Source organism: Aythya ferina (genome assembly GCF_964211825.1).
Source record: "Aythya ferina genome assembly, chromosome: Z".
Classification (NCBI taxonomy): domain Eukaryota; kingdom Metazoa; phylum Chordata; class Aves; order Anseriformes; family Anatidae; genus Aythya; species Aythya ferina.
Window position 1 is genome coordinate 85,836,548 of NC_140299.1, and position 19,007 is coordinate 85,855,554.

General features: G+C 57.0%; 1 protein-coding gene across 1 annotated transcript; it reads right to left on the bottom strand.

The window, feature by feature from the left end:
* Positions 1 to 738: 738 nt before the first annotated feature.
* On the bottom strand, positions 739 to 19,007 carry LOC311427363 (maestro heat-like repeat-containing protein family member 7; the record flags this gene model as incomplete). The annotated part of the gene is made up of 24 exons (XM_084504674.1): positions 739 to 1,095; positions 1,273 to 1,332; positions 1,650 to 1,752; positions 1,955 to 2,056; positions 3,136 to 3,291; positions 3,792 to 3,968; positions 4,497 to 4,637; positions 4,768 to 4,882; positions 5,646 to 5,783; positions 5,872 to 6,059; positions 6,638 to 6,776; positions 6,888 to 7,042; positions 7,234 to 7,374; positions 7,863 to 7,954; positions 8,516 to 8,696; positions 8,805 to 8,909; positions 9,075 to 9,161; positions 9,407 to 9,518; positions 9,971 to 10,056; positions 10,329 to 10,439; positions 10,666 to 10,757; positions 11,349 to 11,558; positions 18,315 to 18,419; positions 18,980 to 19,007. 24 exons carry the CDS (start codon positions 19,005 to 19,007, stop codon positions 905 to 907), a joined length of 3,015 nt encoding a protein of 1,004 aa, XP_084360800.1. The 3' UTR covers positions 739 to 904.

Genomic DNA, 19,007 nt, shown 5'->3' on the forward strand with positions numbered 1-19,007 from the left:
AGTCTAGTAAATGACTGGTGTAGTTTATTGGAGCAACACGAGCACAGGTTCTTTTGGATTGCCGCTGATGAAGACTCTGTCTGCAAAGCACGTGCAAATACCAAGAATATGACTAACACAACCAGCTACATATACGTTAACTTGTGGAACAACTCTATAGAGAATGTTAGGTTTCCCAGGGAAGCACTCGCTGTAACTGAGGGTTCAGACCTCACCCTGTAGGCATCCCTGTAGGGGGGAAGAGAGGTTCAGCACGGCAGCCTTCGGCTGATGCCAGGAGTCAGCGACGTCCTCCCTACTTGTCTGTGGTGGTGTCTTCCCCAACATTTTCCTCTCTTGAGCCCTTTTTTTACTATGTTCCTGCTTTTAGGTAGTGAGTGACTCAAGTCATATGCGCCTTTGTTGTGACTGGTATACATTTTCCTGGCTTTTGTTTTTGCTCAGGGAAATTCAGAGCGTGTGCTCAGTGAGAGGTAGTTGCACCTTGGAGGCGGGTAGCCTTGGGGATGGAGGTGTATTTTGGCACTGTAGTGAGATTATAATGAGCAAAGTTCATCCAGAGGACATGAGTAGGTTGTCAGTTAGTCTCAGGGCTGGCCATGTAATCTATCAGTTCCGTACCATCAGGCTCACTCTAAAATCGCGCTGTTCCTAGCAAAATGGCCCGACGCCCAGGAAGGCAAAGGCGGTGGGTTGCTCTAACACGCTGTGGCCAGGGAAGCAAAAGCTTTCCTTCCTCTTGGTTTCACAGCCTAGCAGAGCAGCTTGGTGCCGTGGAGTTTTCTAACCATTCAGTTTTCACACAAAAAAATGACACGTTCAAGCAGTGAAGAAAGAGGGCTGTTTCTTTGGGGAAAGTCCAGCAGAGAGGTTACTCGGCGGGGCCCGAGGGCTGGAGCTGGGCTCAGCACTGAGCACAGCTGCAGCAGCATAGCCAGCCAGCTCTCGGGACACGGGGCCTCCTCTCCCACACCCTCCGGAGCCGGTAACGTAGTGCTTGCAGGCTGAATGTGGAGGAAGTTCTCAGGACCAGGATGGTTTCAGTCACCAGGGAGGAGACCGAAGGGCTGCTGTAGCCCTCCATGCTTCTCAGGGCTGACATGGAAAGGAACAGAGGGCAGCTCAGAGCCTGCATCACTGGGAAGCACGCCCAGGAACCCCTCCTGCCAAGCCCACCCCACCTCCTCAGCTGGGGCAGGGGTCGCAGCTCACTGCCCAGGGTCTTTTCTCCTCCCAGACAGTTCGTGCTGATACCCCACTGCCCTCACTCACCCTCGATGATGTTCTCTAGCTTCTCCTTGCGCCCATCCACCAAGTGCTGCCCGGCAAGCCCTAGGTACACACGGCCCATCACAGATCCCGCTGGCCAGCTCGCCCCAGACACAGTCCCCCCCTCAACATCCCTGCCGGCTTGGCCATGTGTGCCCAAGTGTGACACCACCCAAGGAGGCTGCGAGGCACTCGCTAAGCTTCCCACCAGCAACCACTGCATGGGCAGGGGGTGGCCGAGGGCAGCAGGGAGCCCCCACAGGCACTCCAGGCCCACTCTGAGCTGGCAGTGCTCTGCAGCCACGTGGCTGATTCAGCAGCAGCTGGGGCTGCGGCCAAGCTGCTGTGGGGCACAGAGGGCCCATGGGGTTGTGACTCACCAATGAACCTGATGGCCGCCTCTTGCAGGGGCTCCTGGGGGCTCCACAGGTATGGCAGGCTCTGGCACAGGTAGTCATCCACTCTGCTGCTGTGCCCCACCAGCTGGAAGAGAATAGTACATGTGGATGGGGCTGGTGCAGCCTTGCCCCTTGGCCAGGCCAGCCCTGTACGTGGGACTGGCTTCCCCTGCTGGGATAGCCTGATGCAGTGGCTAGAGGCAAGGGTAGCCACCCTGCACCCTGGGCCAGGGCTGGCAGGCCTTGTCTGGGCCAGGTTTTGGGAGCCCTCGGGCAGTTGTCCTTACCAGGCACTTGCCAATCCTCTGTGGCTGCGCTGTCTCCAGCAGGTTCCTGAGCTGCTTCCACTTCAGGAGCTTGGCAGCACCAAGGAGGGCTTCCCGAGAGGCCTGCAGAGCAGCAGAGAGTGGGAGATGAAACCACTGCGCATTGGACAGGCCCTGGTTGTCCTGCACCTTGGCGAGGCTTGGGGGCTTTTCTGGCCCTTGCTGGGGAGGTGCAGCAGCTGGGGAAGGCATCTGCCAGAGGGTTCAGTGCTCGGGCAGAGGTGTGGGGCAACCACCAGCTCTGGCACTTCATGCTGCTGGGGCTGCAGGACAGAAGTCCCCCAGAGCTGCTCATCTGCAGCCAAGGCCAGCAGGCAGGTGAAGCGCTGCAGTCACTGAGGCACCAGGGCAGGAGGCAGCCAGGGACGCCACGCACGGGGACCCCAGCAGGCTGTTCCCTAGGGCCTGGGCTCCAGAGCCCGCCACCGCGGACACAGGGCCAGACCCCTGCCCTGGCTGCGGCTCCCTTCCCAGGCTGGCAGCCATGCTGGCTCCTGCAACCCCTGGCAGGGGCTGCACCCTTCTGCGTGGCCCAGGGCAGCCTGCAGGCCAGGGTTTCTGCAGTGAGCACGCTGGCGGCTCCAGGGTGCTCATGCCCAAGAGAGCAAAGGAGCATTCAGCCTAGGCATCTGGCGGGTCCCTGTGCATAACATGGGGTCGACAACTGTTGGGCACCTCACCACTGGCCTCAGACACCTGCAGGCACAGCTGGGATGCCCGTGAAAACTCTAGTGCCTAGGTATCTGTGGCTACGCAGCACTGCTGAGCACAGCTGGGAGCAGGCAGGGCAGGTCTGGAAAATGTCCGTGCCCACCTTCTTGGCCCATGACAGCTCTGGGGCTGCAGGAAGCCTCCCAGTGGGCTTTTCTGTGGAGGGCTGCATGCGGGGCTGGATGTGGGGCAGGGAGAGGCCCCTCCGCTCTGGCCCTCTGTGCAGGCGGAGGTGTAGTAGGGGCAAAATGGCTGTGGTGGGCCTGGTGCAGGCACAGAGGGGCTCTGCACCTTTCTTTTGGATTCGGGAGCTTTGGCCCTGAGGTGAGGCACATTCAGAGGGAGCCTTGCTAACAGCCCATGCCCCTAATGCTCAGGCCCTCCTGAGGGGTGTTGCCCCCTCAAGTGAATGCTCAGCTTAGTGTCCCCACCTCAGCCACACGCTGGTCCTGGTCATGCAGGTGGAAGAAGAGGGGGAGGATGGTGCTCTGCACTTGCTTCTTCATCTCCATCTTATGGGTGCCCTCTGCAACCTCCATGGCATCCTTGCAGAGAAGGATGGAGAGCTCTCTCATGCAGCTGCACTCCTGGTGAGACAGAACAAGGGAGGACCTCAGTCCAGGCTCTTCCGAGCTCACAGTGAGCAAGGGGTCGGTGTGGCAGACAGGGAGACACACGCTCCTGGCTCTTACTCTGCAGTGAGCTGTGGCAGGTAGGCCAAGTGTGTGGGCAGTGCAAAATGGCTCAAGACACAGGAAGGGCAAGGCAGTGGGTTGCAGATGGTCCACCCTGGGGCTGGCAAGGGGACACATGGCAAGGGGAGAAGCGGCCATGGGCAGCAAGGGGCCGAGGAGAAGTTGCCATTGTGGAGCACACATCTGCAGGGCTCTGCACAGGGAGGGGCTGCCCCAGCAGGAGAGCCCAAGAAGCACCAAGCAAAACGTTTCCAGCACGTGCCCAGGGATCGTGGTGGGCGAAGAATTCGCAGGCCAGTGAGACACGCGGAGAGGGACGCACCACCCCCAGGCCACATTCACGTGCCCCGTGGCCACGCTAGCCAAACCTCCTGCTTGCCCACCAGACTTACGTTTTCAAAGAGGGGCAGGAGCCTGTCAGGCAGCTGCAGAGCGATGGGGCCAGCCACTTGCCCATCTGCTAGGCGCAGAGTGTTGCGGAGGACAGTCACGGCCTTCATACTGATGTCGCTGTTGGCATCCTGCAGTTGCTGCACGACCTCTGGCAGCAGGTCTTGCAGAGTTACTGCCTACGTGAAACACAGCAGTTCTGTTTCAGAAACACCGAAGACCATCCTGGCAGAAGCCCTTTGCTTACAGCAGGCACAGCCCAGAGCAGAGGTCTGTCTCCAGGAGCGTGCTGAGGCCCCTTCAGACAGAAGGCTGCTGCCTTGGGTTGCAGAAGTAGCCACTTGTGTCAGCCTGGCCCCGTGCGGGGCCTCATCTTCCCAACCTCAGCAGGATGACTGCTCTGGGTAGAGTGCTCCTGCAGCTGAGGCAGCCCTGCGCTGGCTGGCCTGGGGCCTGGCATTGACCTCTTTCTGGCACAGCAGGAGGTGCCTTTGAGCGGACACTGGTGCCGCTCTCCTCGTGCTGCACAGTCCAGGCAGGGGCTGCCCAGAAGCGCTCAGGGGCTGATGAAGAAGGCAGTGAGAGCAGTGGAGCCACTACCGCCCCTCCCGATTCTTGGCAAAGTCCAAGCAAGCCTCTGCGGGCAACAGCACCTGCAGCCCAGCCCCAGGCGGATGCTGCCACTTGGCCCAGATGCCCCCACTCACCATCTTGGGTCTCGTAGACAGCGTGACGAGGCTTGTAACCGCCATCCCACGCAGCACCGAGGACTGACTGTGCAGGTGTGAATGAAGAATGTCTGGGATGCAGGCATTGACAAGCTGCTCAAAGTCTACGCAGTCCAGCAACTGAAAGACACCCAGCAGCCCAGTGAGAGCCTGGCCCAGCCGGCAGGACTCCTGGCAGCACGCTGAATCTGCCAGAGAGCCCAGAGTTTCAAGGCACCTTGGAGAGGCACCGCTTGCTGCTAGGCCCTACCTCCATGAAGACAGCCATGGCGGTGATCTCCTTGTGCTTCTGTCTCTGGCGGAGACATATGACTGCCTCTTCAAACGCCGAGGCACCGAAGAGCGGTGCTTTGCTTCGCAGAGCCCTGGCCAGGGGAAGAACGCATTGGTAGTACCAAGCTGGGCAAACAAACCTCCTTGGGACTGTGCTTTCAGCGCTAGCTGTTATCCCATGGGCCAGACCAGGGCAAGGCTTGCATTTCTGCACTCTGCTTCAGCAGCTGGTGCCATCCACTTGAGGAGAGGCCGCCCGCCCTTCACCACATACCTTGCCTTTGCAAACATGGAGGGTGACGAGCACAGATGTGCTCGATTCACTGAGGGATGCCCTGCCTACACACAAGTTGTGGCCTTCCAACAGATGCCATTTCCTGACCACTTTGGATCCCCAGGCCACTGAGCCTTCCCGCGCTCTCTGGCCACCCTTCCGGCTACTCTGCCACACAGCTCCAGTGCAGGCTGTGGCATTGCCTGCAGAGCCAGCCCCAGCACTCTCCTGCACCACTGGTCCCCGAGGAAGGAGTGCATTGGAAGGTGACAGGTCCTGCGAGTCCTCCTCTTGCACTGGGCAAGAGCAGCCCTTCACCAAGGAGCTCTCAGAGGCAGCAGCATGGAAATCATAGAATGAATCGTAGAATGGCTCGGGTTGGAAGGGACCTTAAAGATCAAAGAGGCTACTTCCCCTGCCGGTCTCTCCTGAGATCCCTCAGTCACCAGCACTGAGGGTCAACGCTGTCCCTCGGACCCCTGGGGACACCTCACCAGCCACGAGGAAGGGGATCACGTGGGGCCCTCCACCTCTGGGGGAAGAGTGCCAGGGGAGACAAGGACAACTGATGAGGCAATCACCTAGTCAGCACAGCAACACCTGTGTGGAAGGTCTCATGTCTTAAAAGCGTGTCCCAGCCACCCTGCGTCTGGATGTCTTCAACCAAAGTGGCACCCCCCACGTGTTGGAAAAGAGCTCTCATGGTCATCACCGCAGTCCTGCATGCAGAGCACAATGCGCGTCACATGTGGCGCCCCAGCGCTGGCTCCGGCCTGGGGCACAGACCTGGCAGAGGGGATGGAGCACCTGAGAAAGATGCCTGGAGGCCACATGCACTCCCCCATCTGACTGCTGCTCCTGCTGAAGTCCTGCAGTGTGCACTCATGGATGAAGGAGATCTGGAAGAGCACGGCAATGTAGAGCTTGTGGAAAAGTGAGTGCGCAATGTTTTTGCTGGAGGGCAGCTGGAAGATCTTGTTCATGGCACTGGTTACCTGCAGAAAACAGTCAGGTGCAGCTCTCAGTGCACAGGTGTCCCTGCAGCACTGCCAGAGCTTGCGGGTTGGGGGGTGAGGGAGGTGGGGGTGGGGCGTCGCTCTGAGCTGATGGAGGCACCGGGCCAGAGCCCGCTGCCTGGCTGCCTGGCCTGGGGCCCAGCCCCAGCGGCTCCCTGGGTTCGTCTCTGCTTTGTGGCATGGGCAAGCCAGCTTTTCGTGTCCAGAGCAAAGGGCCCAGCAGGCCCCGGGGGTCTTGCCAGCTGTCCTCAGCTCCCTGGGCCAAACCTTGCAGCCTGCTTGGGCCAGGCAGCTGCCCTGCCCGGGGCTGCCCAGCAAGGCAGGAGCAGGCGGGGAGGGAGGAGGACAGAGAGCGGCAGGGCAGGGGTGGGCTGCGTGCCTGTGCGCAGTGGGGCCCCAGCAGTGCATGTGGCCCTGCTGGGCTCTGGCTCCCAGCCCCCCTGACTGGGGAGCCCCAGGGAAGGCTGGCGTTTGGGGACAGAGGAAGAGGGGAGGAGGGGATGGGGAGGGGAGTGCAGCCCCACTGGGGGTGAGCGAGGCCTGGTCCAGGAACTCACAGCCCAGGAACGGACACAGTTGTGGTGTGGGCCAAAGCCATCGTGCCCAGGCCCTATGTATTGCATCAGCAGCTTTCTCAGCACGTCCTCTGCAACGCAGGGCTCGGAGACCATCGTCTGCCACATGGCCGTGGCAACCCTGCAGAGACAAAGCATGCTGTCGATGGGGCCACCCCAGCCACTGCCCCTTGGCCTGTGCCGGCCCTGAGGGTCCTGAGCTGTGCCAGAGGTGGGTGGGTGGGCCCTGTACCTATCGCACCACGGGAAGACCTCCAGCAGGCCCTGGACCGCGTGCTCAGGGTGCAAGGAGGTGATCTGGAAAAGGGTCCTCTTCAGGATGTCCAGGAGTGATTCCTTGCTGACCGACGCCAGGCGGTCATGGATGATCTGCATGACCCGTGGCACCTGGAGGAGAGATGAGGGAGAATGGAGCGGAGCACAGCCATGGCCCCAGCTGCCACCAGCAAATGCTTCCCTCCTGTGGCTCTTTGCCAGCCCGAATGGCTGTCGGGGACTCCCAAGCCGTGGACCCGGGCCAGGGAGAACGGCCCCCGAGAGGGCAACAGCACAGGGCAATCTGTCTGCAAACTGCTAACCTCCTCCATCTGTGAGTCTGTGATCATATCCAACACGCGGGCAACCACCTTTGTGTCAGAGACCCTGGGGTGTGTCATGCCCTCCAAGATGGTGAGGATGAAGTCCGTCCTCTCAACAGGGAAGAGGAAGCTGCCAAATACCTGCGAGAGGGAAGACATGTCACACAGCCTGCCTTGGTGGCGGGCTGCAGCTGAGCAGCGAGGGCAGCTCTGGAGAGAGAGCCAGGGCAGTGCTGGCACTGTGCCCCCAGCACAGGCAGGAGCAAGAGCTGGCGTGGGCTTGCAAGGGCCGGCCTGGGCTGGGATGACTGTAGCCTCAGTGGCTGCGGAGAGGGAACTGCCCCGCAGGGTGAAGGCAGGTGGTGGAGGTCAGGGTCAGGGCACACTTGGCGGTGTGTAGGCAGCCAGGCCTTGTGGGTGGCCAGGACAGCTGGACCTGCAGTGCTGATGCTGGCCACTGACATTAGCCTTTGGCTGCTCCCTGCTGAGATATGGTGGGACCCTGCAGCCGGCTTGCTGGGAGGCTGTGACGGACCCTGCCTCCTGCCCGCAGTTCTTGGGGCACTGGTTCATCCAGGTCTCCTGTCAACCTCACAGCCAAGAATCCCAGGAAGGGAGGGGCTCATTACCGTCGGTTCGCTAGCAGCGTCCTTGGGCAGGAAGGTGCTTGGGCATTCCCGCTCCAGAAAGAGATATGGATAGGTAGGTGTCATCAGGTGGCCTGGGCAGCAAGGCAAACAGAGAGTGGGTGAGTGGTAGGAATGATGCAGAAGCTGCTGCTTGGAGAAGACAGCTGAGAACACCAAGCAGAGCTCTGATTGTGGCAGGGCGCTGTGTCTGTCAAAGAGGGGCACTCTGTGTTGGGTGGAGGGTAGGGGGTGGGGACAGGAGACATGCCAGGGAGGAAATGGGTCTTCTGTTGCAAGGGGGAGGAGGGCAAACCGCCTCGCAGTCTGCAGAAAGGCCAGAGAGTTTGGTCCGGCTTTCTGCTCTGAAGCAGGAGAGAAGCCCCACGATGCTGCTACTGCTACAGGCTCTCCAGTCCACTGGTTCTCAGGAGTGCCACTAAGCCACTGCCCCAGGGGACATCCTGCTGCTCCAATAGGGGCTGGGGGAGCCCCCTAGGGTTGGTGCAGCACAGCTGCTCCCCTGCTCCACCCTTGGAGGAATGTGCTGCTCTTTCCTCTAGCTGGGGAGGGCGGACAAAGCGGCGTATCACCATGCCTGGTCTTGACTGGGCCCTCGTGTCTGGAAGGTGCTAGCCCACCCCAGCCTCTCTTACTCTGTCGCACCATCACGATCCTGTGGATGGCGTGAAGAGCCTCTGCAGACCCACAGCTGATGTTCTCGTCCTCCTCGGCACAGCACAGGGTGAGGCACCCCATCAGCTGCCCCAGGAGTGGCACAGGCTTCGTCTGGAAGGTGCGAACGCTGACCGTGCCCACTCTGTTTGTGAACGAGTCCTGGGGTTGAGAGGATGGACAGTGGCAGCTTGGCTGAGCTAGTGCACTTGAGACAGCAGGAAGGGGTGAGGGAGTGCTTAGAGGTTGCCTGAACCACCAGCTCCTTACCTGCATCAGAGAAGTGGGGATCAGGGCCTCGCTCAGACTGGCAATCCTCCCCACGGCATACCGACGCTTTGCCACTTTCTCGGATCTTGTGAGGGGCAGCAGGGCCTGAGAAGAGAAAAGCTGCTGGTTTGCCTTGGGATGCAGTGGCAGCTCCCGTAGCGGCAGCTCTGCCAAGCGCCGGGCAGGGTTTACACAGCGTGCCCAGGCTTCTCCTGAACAAGAGAAGAGCCTGGAAAGGGGGTATAGCCCGTCGCGGCCTTGGGGACAGACCCGCAAGATGATCTCCAGCGTAGCGGCAGTGTAGTCCGATGAAGTACACACCAGCACTTCCAGCACGCTGTCCAGAGATTTCAGAATCTGTAAGGAAGACAGAGCGGGTGGTGCTTTTTTGTTGGTCCTTCCTCATGGGAAGCTGGCTTGAATGCCTGCTGCCTGAGGCAGGCCTCAGCTGCCCAGTGGTGCCAGCAACCTGCCCAGTGGTGTCTCAGGATCTCCGTTGTCTTTCTGTTTCTCCCGTGGTCTTTCAGCAGCCAAAGCTAACTAGGAAAAAGTGCGCAGGAACTGACTGGCAGCAGGCTCTCTGTAGCTCACTCGCTGCTTACCTCAGCATAAAGTGAAGCATCCAACTTGCCCCTCTCCGTCTCTGAAGCAAGAGAGCCAATGGCGTTGATGCAGGGGCCGAGGTGCTGTGACAGCAGTGCTAGGTTCTCTTTGCTGCAAGGAGAGGAGAGAAGGTGCCCATTGGAGGCTGGCACTAGGAGCAGTGCCCAGATGCCCTGGGAAGGTGACCGTAGATGTCAGGGCCTGGGGTCACCAGGTGGGACCCGTACTGGGTGGGCAAGGCTTGTGTGGAGGCATCTTCTCCCTCTCCCGTGCTGCTGAGCCAGGGATAGAGGGCAGTCATGGCATGCAGTGCACAAAGCCCTTTCCAGCTCCTGCCTCTCTCCCTTCAGGGAAAAAAGCTGGGAAGGGAGACAATGGAAAGCCCCTGCCGGCACTGCCGGCTGGCTCTGCTGGCATGGCACCCTCTGCCCTCCTATCTGGTGCAGGGGAGAGCTGAGGCCCTAAGACAGAGCACCAAAGTCCTGCCCGGGTCGGGGAAGCCCGCTGCTGTCAGGCCCATGCTGTGGAGAGGCCCTGGCCAAGCCAGGGTATGGGGCAGGTACCTCCTTTCAGTGATGGCATACGCAGCTTGCCAGCCCAGGAGCATCACAGTGCGCAGGTGGTCGAAGGGAGACTTAGGCAGTTGCATCTGGAGAGAGACAACATGGTCAGGATGGGACACGGGAAGCTGCCAGGGGCTGGCACTGATCTGCAGGGCAGGCAGAGCGTTGCTGGCACTATACCAGCATTGGCGTCAAGACCCGGGGGGTTAAGGGGGGCACAGGCCAGGCTGCTCTGTGCCCACAGAGGCCCGTCCCACCCTCCCCTGTGTGCAGAAACCCCTGTGCTGTTCTGACTGCTGGGCTGGTGCCCGGACAGCTCACCCTTCCCCCCTCCCCGCCCCACTGGGTATCCCCTCACCTTCTTCTCCACTCCCAGGTCGTCGCTGGGCAGGTACATGTATGTCCTCTCCATCCTGGTGCTGCAGATGGTGCGGATCGAGGCCAGAAACTTCAGCTTCCAGTCCTCTTCCTGACAGTCAGGGAGCAGAGAGACAAATAGGGAGGGTGAGAGGGCGGCGACATGGCCAGCAGGGCCACTGCACCACAGGGGTGCAGTGATGGCACAAGGGGCCAGGAGGGCAGCAGCTCAGCACAGCCAGCAGCCCTCCAAAAGCCTGTGTGTGGGCAGCAAACACGGCAGCCCCCAGCTGGGAGAAGCAGGCTGAGCCTCACGCACTGACAAAGTCTGCAGTTACCATTTTGGTGCCAGTGAGAACAGCCCAGAAGTAGTCACAGGCTTCCACGTCCTTGGGCTCCGGAGACATGACGGAGGCAGCAGAAGCATCATCTGATTAAAAAAGAATGGACAGAGCTGTAGGCGGGGCAGGAGGCAGAGGGAAGAGCCATGCCCTCTCTTGAGCCCTGTGCCCACCGCCCTGCCGACTGCAAGCCCTGGGTCGGAGCACTGATGCCCCCTTTCCTCAAGGTTGCCGCTGGCAGCAGAGCAGGAAAGGTCCCTGTCCTGCAGCACTCCTGCCGGGTGAGCAGCCTTCTGCTGCCTGTCCCCACAGCAAGAGCTGGGTCCCCTCCACTCTCTCCCGCTGGGAGCCTCCCCTGCTGCCAGGGGAGGCTGTGCTGGGGCTGGCTCCTGGCTCACAGCTGCCCTGCCCTTCAGGAACCGGCATGCCCCCCGCCGGCTGTACCCCTCTGCTGATGTTCCAGGGAAACGGGCTCCTGCTGCAGAACAGGGTGCACTCGCTGACTTTGGTCCCGTCCAGCCCGCTGGGGACCCTCGCTCGCTTGGCTTCCTCAGTTGTGGCAGTGGCATGGCAGTGCCATGCTGTGGCACCCGTCCCTGGTGGAGCCCCGACTCCAGCCTGCTGGTGAGCCTGGAGCCTGGGGCCAGGCTGGACGGGCCCAGCAGTGCCTGCGTACTTACCCCTCTGAAGCACATGGGTCTCCCACGTAGAATATGCAGCAGATCTGCTATCCTTCTCAGCATTCAGGATCTCGGGGACAAGTAATAGCAGCCCCGCCAGGGCAAAATCGTCAGTGCCCCTTTGGCAAGGAGCCGCACGACTCGTGCACTGTCCCATTGTAATCCTCGTGGACACTGTGGGGCTGCCCTGCTGGTGCTGGGTAGTCGTAGCTGTCCCAGGGGTGAGTCAAAAAGGGCTCTGCTGTGATGTCACCCAGGACAAAAGGGGGACGCTGTCTCCAGGGCGGAGGGCGTGAGGCCCAGGCACCTGACTCCTCTCAGATGCCACAAGGCCGCTGTGAGATGGGGAAGATACTAAAACTTATCCAAATTAGTATTTAGCTACATATATGGTAAAATATCCTAATTATAAGGATGTAGATGAGAACCTTATGAGCAGCAGATGTAAAAAGGAAGATATCGCTCAAGGCCAACGGGTGAGGGAAGGACGAACAACTTGTTGGCAGGAAAGAAAGCAAAGATAAACAAAAAACTTCTACATGCTGTCCAGCAGCAGGTCCAGGTCCAGAAAGGTAAAGAGAGTTTAACCTGCTCTTCCTCACTGCCTTCAACCTGAAAGACCTCTGCCCACGACCACCAGGCTACGCTGCGCAGGTGCAACCGGGAGGAGCTAAGGGCGGGGAGTATGGAAATGAGTACTTGGAAGAGGTCTGCCTTTTGGGGAAATCAATGAATATGTATGAGAGCTCGTGTAATATGTAACAGTATTCGTGTATAAAATTGTGAGAGACGAGCGGGCAGGTGTGCACTTTTTCAGGGAAGCCATTCCCAGTGCGCCTGGTGCACCGCAATAAAGTGTACCTACTTTACAACCCTATGGTTGTGGAGTCTTTTCCGCGCGTCACCTGTGTGCCCTCACACCCTCTTGGGACCACCCTGTGGCTCTGTGGCGTGTCCCAGAGCGCCAGTGTGCCTGAAGGACCTCCCTTTGTCTTCATGGGCACACCAGAGCCTTGCCTCTCCCACTCAGTGGCCAGAGCAGCCATGGATGTGACCTGGCAATCCTGGGAGACATTCTGACAGCAAAGGTCTGCTAAAACACTGGCAGACACAACTGCCAGTCAGCCTGCAAACTGCTAATCCTTGAGAAGGCCCAAGTGGCCCCTTGGAACTTTGGCTGTGCACCTAAGAAGCAGAAACCTCCTGAGCGACCACTGATAAGGGCAAAAAGGAGGAGCTCTAACAGCACTTCATTGTCTGAAAAGGTGAATATACTTTGGGAAAGTGTGGACATGGACACCTTCTGGGCCACTTTCCCTGCTTGTTCTACCCTGACCCCACAGCTTTTAGAACAGGGAGAAGCCCCTGTCTGCAGGGTCTGCAGAGAAACTTCTGTAATTTGAGTTGTTTGGATTGTGAGGAACGTGATCTCCACACAAGGGTGCCTTCTGGTTGCTACTGAGCAATCTAGAAAGTTCTCTAGTGCCACATAGGAGTAAATAACACTGTCAGCCTTCAGCTTGGAGGCAGATGTGGCGATGACACCCTAGTATCCTGCCAAGTGTTGCCATCACGGCTAACTTCTTTTGTTGGTATCAAAACTTACCAATTCTTTTGTGATCTCTTGCTAATCATTAATCCTTCCTGTGATAATACTACCCTGGCCACACCGCTGAGTGTGTGAGGCACAGATGCTCTCTCCCACTTTCTGCAGTTTTTGGCATATCACATTTACATCCTTTCCCTCACGCTGAAATCTCTTTCAGTGCCAGGAAGTGCTTTGCAAAAAAGCCTCTACATTGCATTTTCCGTCCTTCTGAAAACGTGGTCACACATCCAATAGACAGAGAGAGCGAGCACAATTTAGAGCACATCCAAAAATCCTGCCCATAGGGAGACATTAGAAAACACCTGTGACTTTGGCTTTGGAACTGGAAATGGCACATTTTCAGAGTCCTGGGGTGACTAGTGTCATCATGTGCTCTGATCTCACCGCCTAGTCCTGCTGGCCACGCTAGTTCTCATGCCGTCCAGGATGAGACACCTGGGCACGCTGCTGGCTCACGTTCAGCCAGCCATCAACCAGCATTCCCACGTCCTTTTCTGCTGGGCACACTTCCAGCCACTCTTCCCCAGGCCTAGGCGGCTGCATTAGGTTGCTGTGAACCAAGAGCAGGAGCCAGCACTTAGCCTTGTATAGCGGCACGAGATTGAACTCGGCCCATCGATCCTTTAACCCGGCTGGCAGCTAAGCACCACACAGGTGCCTGTACTGGGCTGGAGTGGCCGCAGGGGCTGGAGTGGTAGCAGTGCTGCACCTGGCCCTTGCTGGGGAGGTGCAGCAGCTGGGGAAGGCATCTGCCAGAGGGTTCAGTACTCGGGCAGAGGTGTGGGGCAACCACCAGCTCCGGCACTTCATGCTGCTGGGGCTGCAGGACAGAGGTCCCCCAGAGCTGCTCATCTGCAGCCAAGGCCAGCAGGCAGGTGAAGCGCTGCAGTCACTGAGGCACCAGGGCAGGAGGCAGCCAGGGACACCACGCACGGGGACCCCAGCAGGCTGTTCCCTAGGGCCTGGGCTCTAGAGCCCGCCACCGCGGACACAGGGCCAGACCCCTGCCCTGGCTGCGGCTCCCTTCCCAGGCTGGTGATGATGCTCTTTTTCTTTCCCTCAATGATGTTCTTTAGCTTCTCCTCATGCCCATCCGTCAAGTGCTGCCCAGCAAGCCTTAGGTGAGGAGCCACAGTCCTCAGGGGCTGCCTTTGTGTGACTTAGGGGGGCACTCCTGGCTCCAGCAAAGCCTCATTAGCTGCCCTCGTGAGGGCTGCCGGCTTCTGGTGGTTCCCTCAGCTACTTTGATGGCTGCACACTGTGATCCCCACTCCACTGTGGAATACATCTGCCCCAGAGCCGATCGCCTCAGGCGAGTGACTGTTAGATGGCGGTTAACAGTGCTCACAACAGAAGGCTTTTCATCGTCCACAAATTCCTTTAGCTGCCATTTCACAGCTCCACTTACAAAGGGAGCCCGAGCTTTCTCTCTCCCCTAAGCACAGCCCTAACCGACGCGCGGAAAAGACTCCACAACCATAAGGTTGTAAAGTAGGTACGCTTTATTGCGGTGCACCGGACACACTGGGAATGGCTTCCCTGAAAAAGGTGCGCGCCTGCCCGCTCGTCTCTCACAATTTTATACACGAATACTGTTACATATTACATGAGCTCTCATACATATTCATTGATTTCCCCAAAAAGGCGGACCTCTTCCAAGTACTCATTTCTATACTGCCTGCCCTTAGTTCCTTCCGGCTGCGCCTGCGCAATGTAGCCTGGTGGTCGTGGGCAGGGGTCTTTCAGGATGAAGGCAACGAGGAAGAGCAGGTTAAGCTCTCTTGACCTTTGTGGACTTTGACCTTCTGTTGGACAGTGTAGGCCTTTTTTGCTTGTCTTTGCCTTGTTTCCTGCCAACAAGTTGTTCATCCTTCCCTAATGAGTTGTTCATCCTTCCCTCACCCGTTGGCCTTGAGCGATATCTTCCTTTTTACATCTGCTGCTCATAAGGTTCTCGTCTACATCCCAGATAATTAGGATATTTTACCATATATGTAGCTAAATCCATCAATGCAAAATGGACTTCCTTTACCGGATGCGGGGGAAACCTTGTTACAAAAGATGAGGAAAAGGCGGAGGTGCTTAATGCCTTCCTTGCCTCAGTCTTTAGCGGCAATATCGGTCGTTCTCTGGATACCCAGTACCCTGAGCTGGTGGAAGGGGATGGGGAGCAGAATGTGGCCCTCACTATCCATGAAGAAATGGTTGGCGACCTGCTACGGCACTTGGATGTGTGCAAGTCAGTGGGGCCGGATGGGATCCACCCGAGGATACTGAGAGAACTGGCGGAGGAGCTGGCCAAGCCGCTTTCCATCATTTATCAGCAGTCCTGGCTATCGGGGGAGGTCCCAGTTGACTGGCAGCTAGCAAACGTGACGCCCATCTACAAGAAGGGCCGGAGGGCAGACCCGGGGAACTATAGGCCTGTCAGTTTGACCTGAGTGCCAGGGAAGCTCATGGAGCAGATTATCTTGAGAGTCCTCACGCAACACTTGCAGGGCAACCAGGCGATCAGGCCCACTCAGCATGGGTTTATGAAAGGCAGGTCCTCCTTGACAAACCTGATCTCCTTCTATGACAAAGCGACGTGCTTAGTGGAGGAGGGAAAGGCTGTGGATGTGGTCTACCTTGACTTCAGCAAGGCTTTTGACACCATTTCCCAAAGCCTTCTTTTTCTCTCCCTCTTCTGTGACTGAAGCGGCATTGAGGCACACGTTCCCCATTATGGCCTTTTCCGTATCCTTGCTGTATCTTGTGCTGTCTCAGTGGTCCTAGCACACACCACAAGGTAGCTTATAACTCATGAAATGCAAGCAATCCATGCTCAGTCCAGTCTCACATTTCCCAAAAGTTAAGTTCTTTCTGCCCAGCTTACAAACACTGCCTCTCCATTTCCCCCATCTGCAACATGTTCTGTACAGTTATCCATTTCTTAGTGAACAGCACTCGCTTCTGACTTAGGTGAATTCAGGTCTGTGCCAGGTTTTGTAGCATGTACCTCATTGCACGGAACTTCAACAACTTTCTTCATAACCTTCAGCTCACTGGGATGAGGGGTTGCTCTGCGCTGTAGGCCCTACCGAAGAAAAAGCACTCATGCAGAGCATGACATTTAACAATCAGAGGAATACGTGTCATACCTCAAGATTGAATCAGTTCAAATGACATGTTTTATCAGACCACTAGAGCCCAAGCTGGACATGAACAAAATGTCACAGAATCTGATGTGGACTTCTCTGCTATTACAGTGTGCAGCTGGGTACAGGACTTCATTCTGGTCTAACCAAAGCTCGCACAAGTTTGGTAGCACTCCCAGAGTTATCTGGCTGTAACAGAGCAGGGCAGTAGCAGTGTCACAGCAGTAGCAGTGTCAGTCCTTTCCAGGGGAGAAACTACTCTAGGATATTCCAAATCACACTAAAACTCTGCAAAACTCGATGTTACTGCTTTCACACCTCCTACAACCATTCACCAAATGGTTTATGAAACTAACATTTTGGTGTGCCACAATACTGCAGCAAATATGTTTGGAAGTGTCTGGGTTAGCATACTGGCTGCGGAAGCTCCCAACAGGAAACATGGAAGACAACAGGAAGGACTGTCCAGTAGCAAGGTTTTGGAAATGCTGGACCCACAGTAGAAATGTGTCTTTCTCCCCCTCCTCCCAGACATGAATAAAAGCTTTTGGTTAACACTGACAATCCCAACATGATATAGCAGCGCTATCAGCAATGGTAGACGTGTTCATAGTATTGCTCCTTTTGTTACCTGTAAACACAACACACACTGATGAGTGTTTGGTTTAGGAGTTAAAGCACCACTCGAGTGCTGTTCAAGCATCAGCCAACTGTTCTCACAAGCAGGCTGCAGCTTTGTGCATAGGAAGCTGCAAAATCTCTTCTGTCTCCCATTTTAGTTGGCTTTCTGCCAAAAAGCATTTCAGAACATTAAGAACAGGGTTCAGTAACAACTTGATCCACAACTGCAAAGGTAAATATCACTGGATTTCCCCCAGTGTCAAGACGAGCTGTAATTCAAGATTATGCACTGGCTCTCAGCGTACTTAGGTTTAGGCTTGGGTTTAGAGCCCTCCATGGAGGCACCCTGATCCAGAGGGCACACACCACATGCTAGGCTGACATCACTGTCAGGAACAACATGGAATGGTCCTGTACTTTCTAAAGGAGAAAATAAATTACGAAGGGAAATGCAGAAAGTCAGCCCAGCAGAAGTGAAAAACGACAGCTGGTGGCAGTGAAACACAGCAGAGAAATAAAGTACCAGACAAGAATTTCATTGGAAAGGAAAGATCTTTAGGCAGCTAGATAGCAACAAAGAATGCCTCAGAGCAAAGGGGCTTGGAAAAAGCAGAGCAAGGTGTGTATAAGGGTAGTAGAAAGTGAAACAGGGCCAACACGCAAAGAAAACATTACACTGGGAACAATGACTAGGCCATCCTGGGCAGATCAGAATCTTCCCAAACAACCTGAGGGTCTACTTCTTTGCATTTCAGACAAAACAAAACAAGAAACACTTCCAAAAAGGTACAGATGCTACCCCTACCAACCACCCATATTCCCTCCCCACCATCCCTCACCTACCAGTAATTCCAGGTCATTAGCACCAAGGTCCAACTGTTCTAACTTGACAAGGAATGAGAGTGAACTGCAAGATACAGGGAATAGAAAGGGGACAGGAGAGGAAAACTAATAATACTGTGTACAAACAAGTGATGTACAATGCACCCGCTGACTGATGCCCAGGCTATCCCTAAGCAGCCAGACCCACCACCCCGTCCAGCCCCCCATATAATTGTTCAGCATGATGCCATATGGTGTGGATTAGCCCTTTGGCCAATTTGGGTCAGCTGTCCTGGGTTTGTCCCCTCCCAGCTTCTTCTTCACCCCAGCCTGCCTGCTGGCAGGACGGAGCAAGAACCTGAGAAGTCCTTGGCTTAGTGTAAGAACTGCTCTGCAACAATTAAAACATCAGGGTGATACCAACGTTAGTCTCATACTAAATCCCAAACACAGCTCTGTAACCTGCCCTGATACTGACATCAGGCTGACGGGCCTGTAATTCCCTGCAAAGTCCTTCCAGCCCTTCCTGTTGCCTGGAGGCACGTCTGCCAGCCTGCAGTCCACTGGGGCCTCCCTCATCACAGTGGGCAGCAGAAGAGACCTGCTGCGCTCCTCCCTTGCCACGGGAGCCCCACGGCTCCCACTGTCCCCCCAGGCCACAGTGAGCTCCACAGCCCTTCCAAGGAGGCAGGAGCAGCTGGTGCAGCAAGGCTGCCTCTGCCCTCCGCAAGCAACCTCAGGGCCCCATATACAACAGCCTGGCAGCATGGCTCTTACCCTCCAAAACGTCGCTCATGTAGTCATTGAGTGTTTGTGCCAGCTCGTCAGCACCTCTGTCTGTGCCGCTCTGCTGGACACACTTCTCTGACAAAGAAGTGAAACCTGCAGGAAGAACAGGCAGAAATCAGGACATGTCTACGTGGGCCACAGGGCCTGGCAGCCAGTCCCATGCTGCCAAGCCTAAGCGCCTGTCAGTCGCTGCATCGCAAGAGAAGCCAATCCGTGCTCTCTTTAGCCATCACAGCAGGAGTCCTCAAGAGCGACAAGATAGCTGTGCCATCTACGGGCCAGGGCCCCCGAGGGCCTGGTGTGTCCCAATGGCTCGTTTCCGGGGAGGCTCTACCATGCCCAACCCACCTGAAAAATCCGCTAAGAACAGCACACCCACGATAAGCCTGGGGATCTGTCTGTCCCAGGTGAAGTCCTCAGAAAGAAGATCGGGGAGGAGCACGCTCCTGTTCTCCATCTCAGAGTACGGGTACTTCCCCTCCCAGGCAGATGCTATGGTCAGTGCCCTGTGGTACCGGGGTACCTCAGCAGAAGACAACCATGCCCAGCTGGGAGGGAGGAGATGAAGACCCCTCAGCACCGGACGATGCAGTGAGCCTGGGGCCTTCTTGAAGGACAGTTTGGTCTCTGCCACCATGGGTCATCACAATCACCTGGTTGGTAGGTGATGACCTGGTTCAT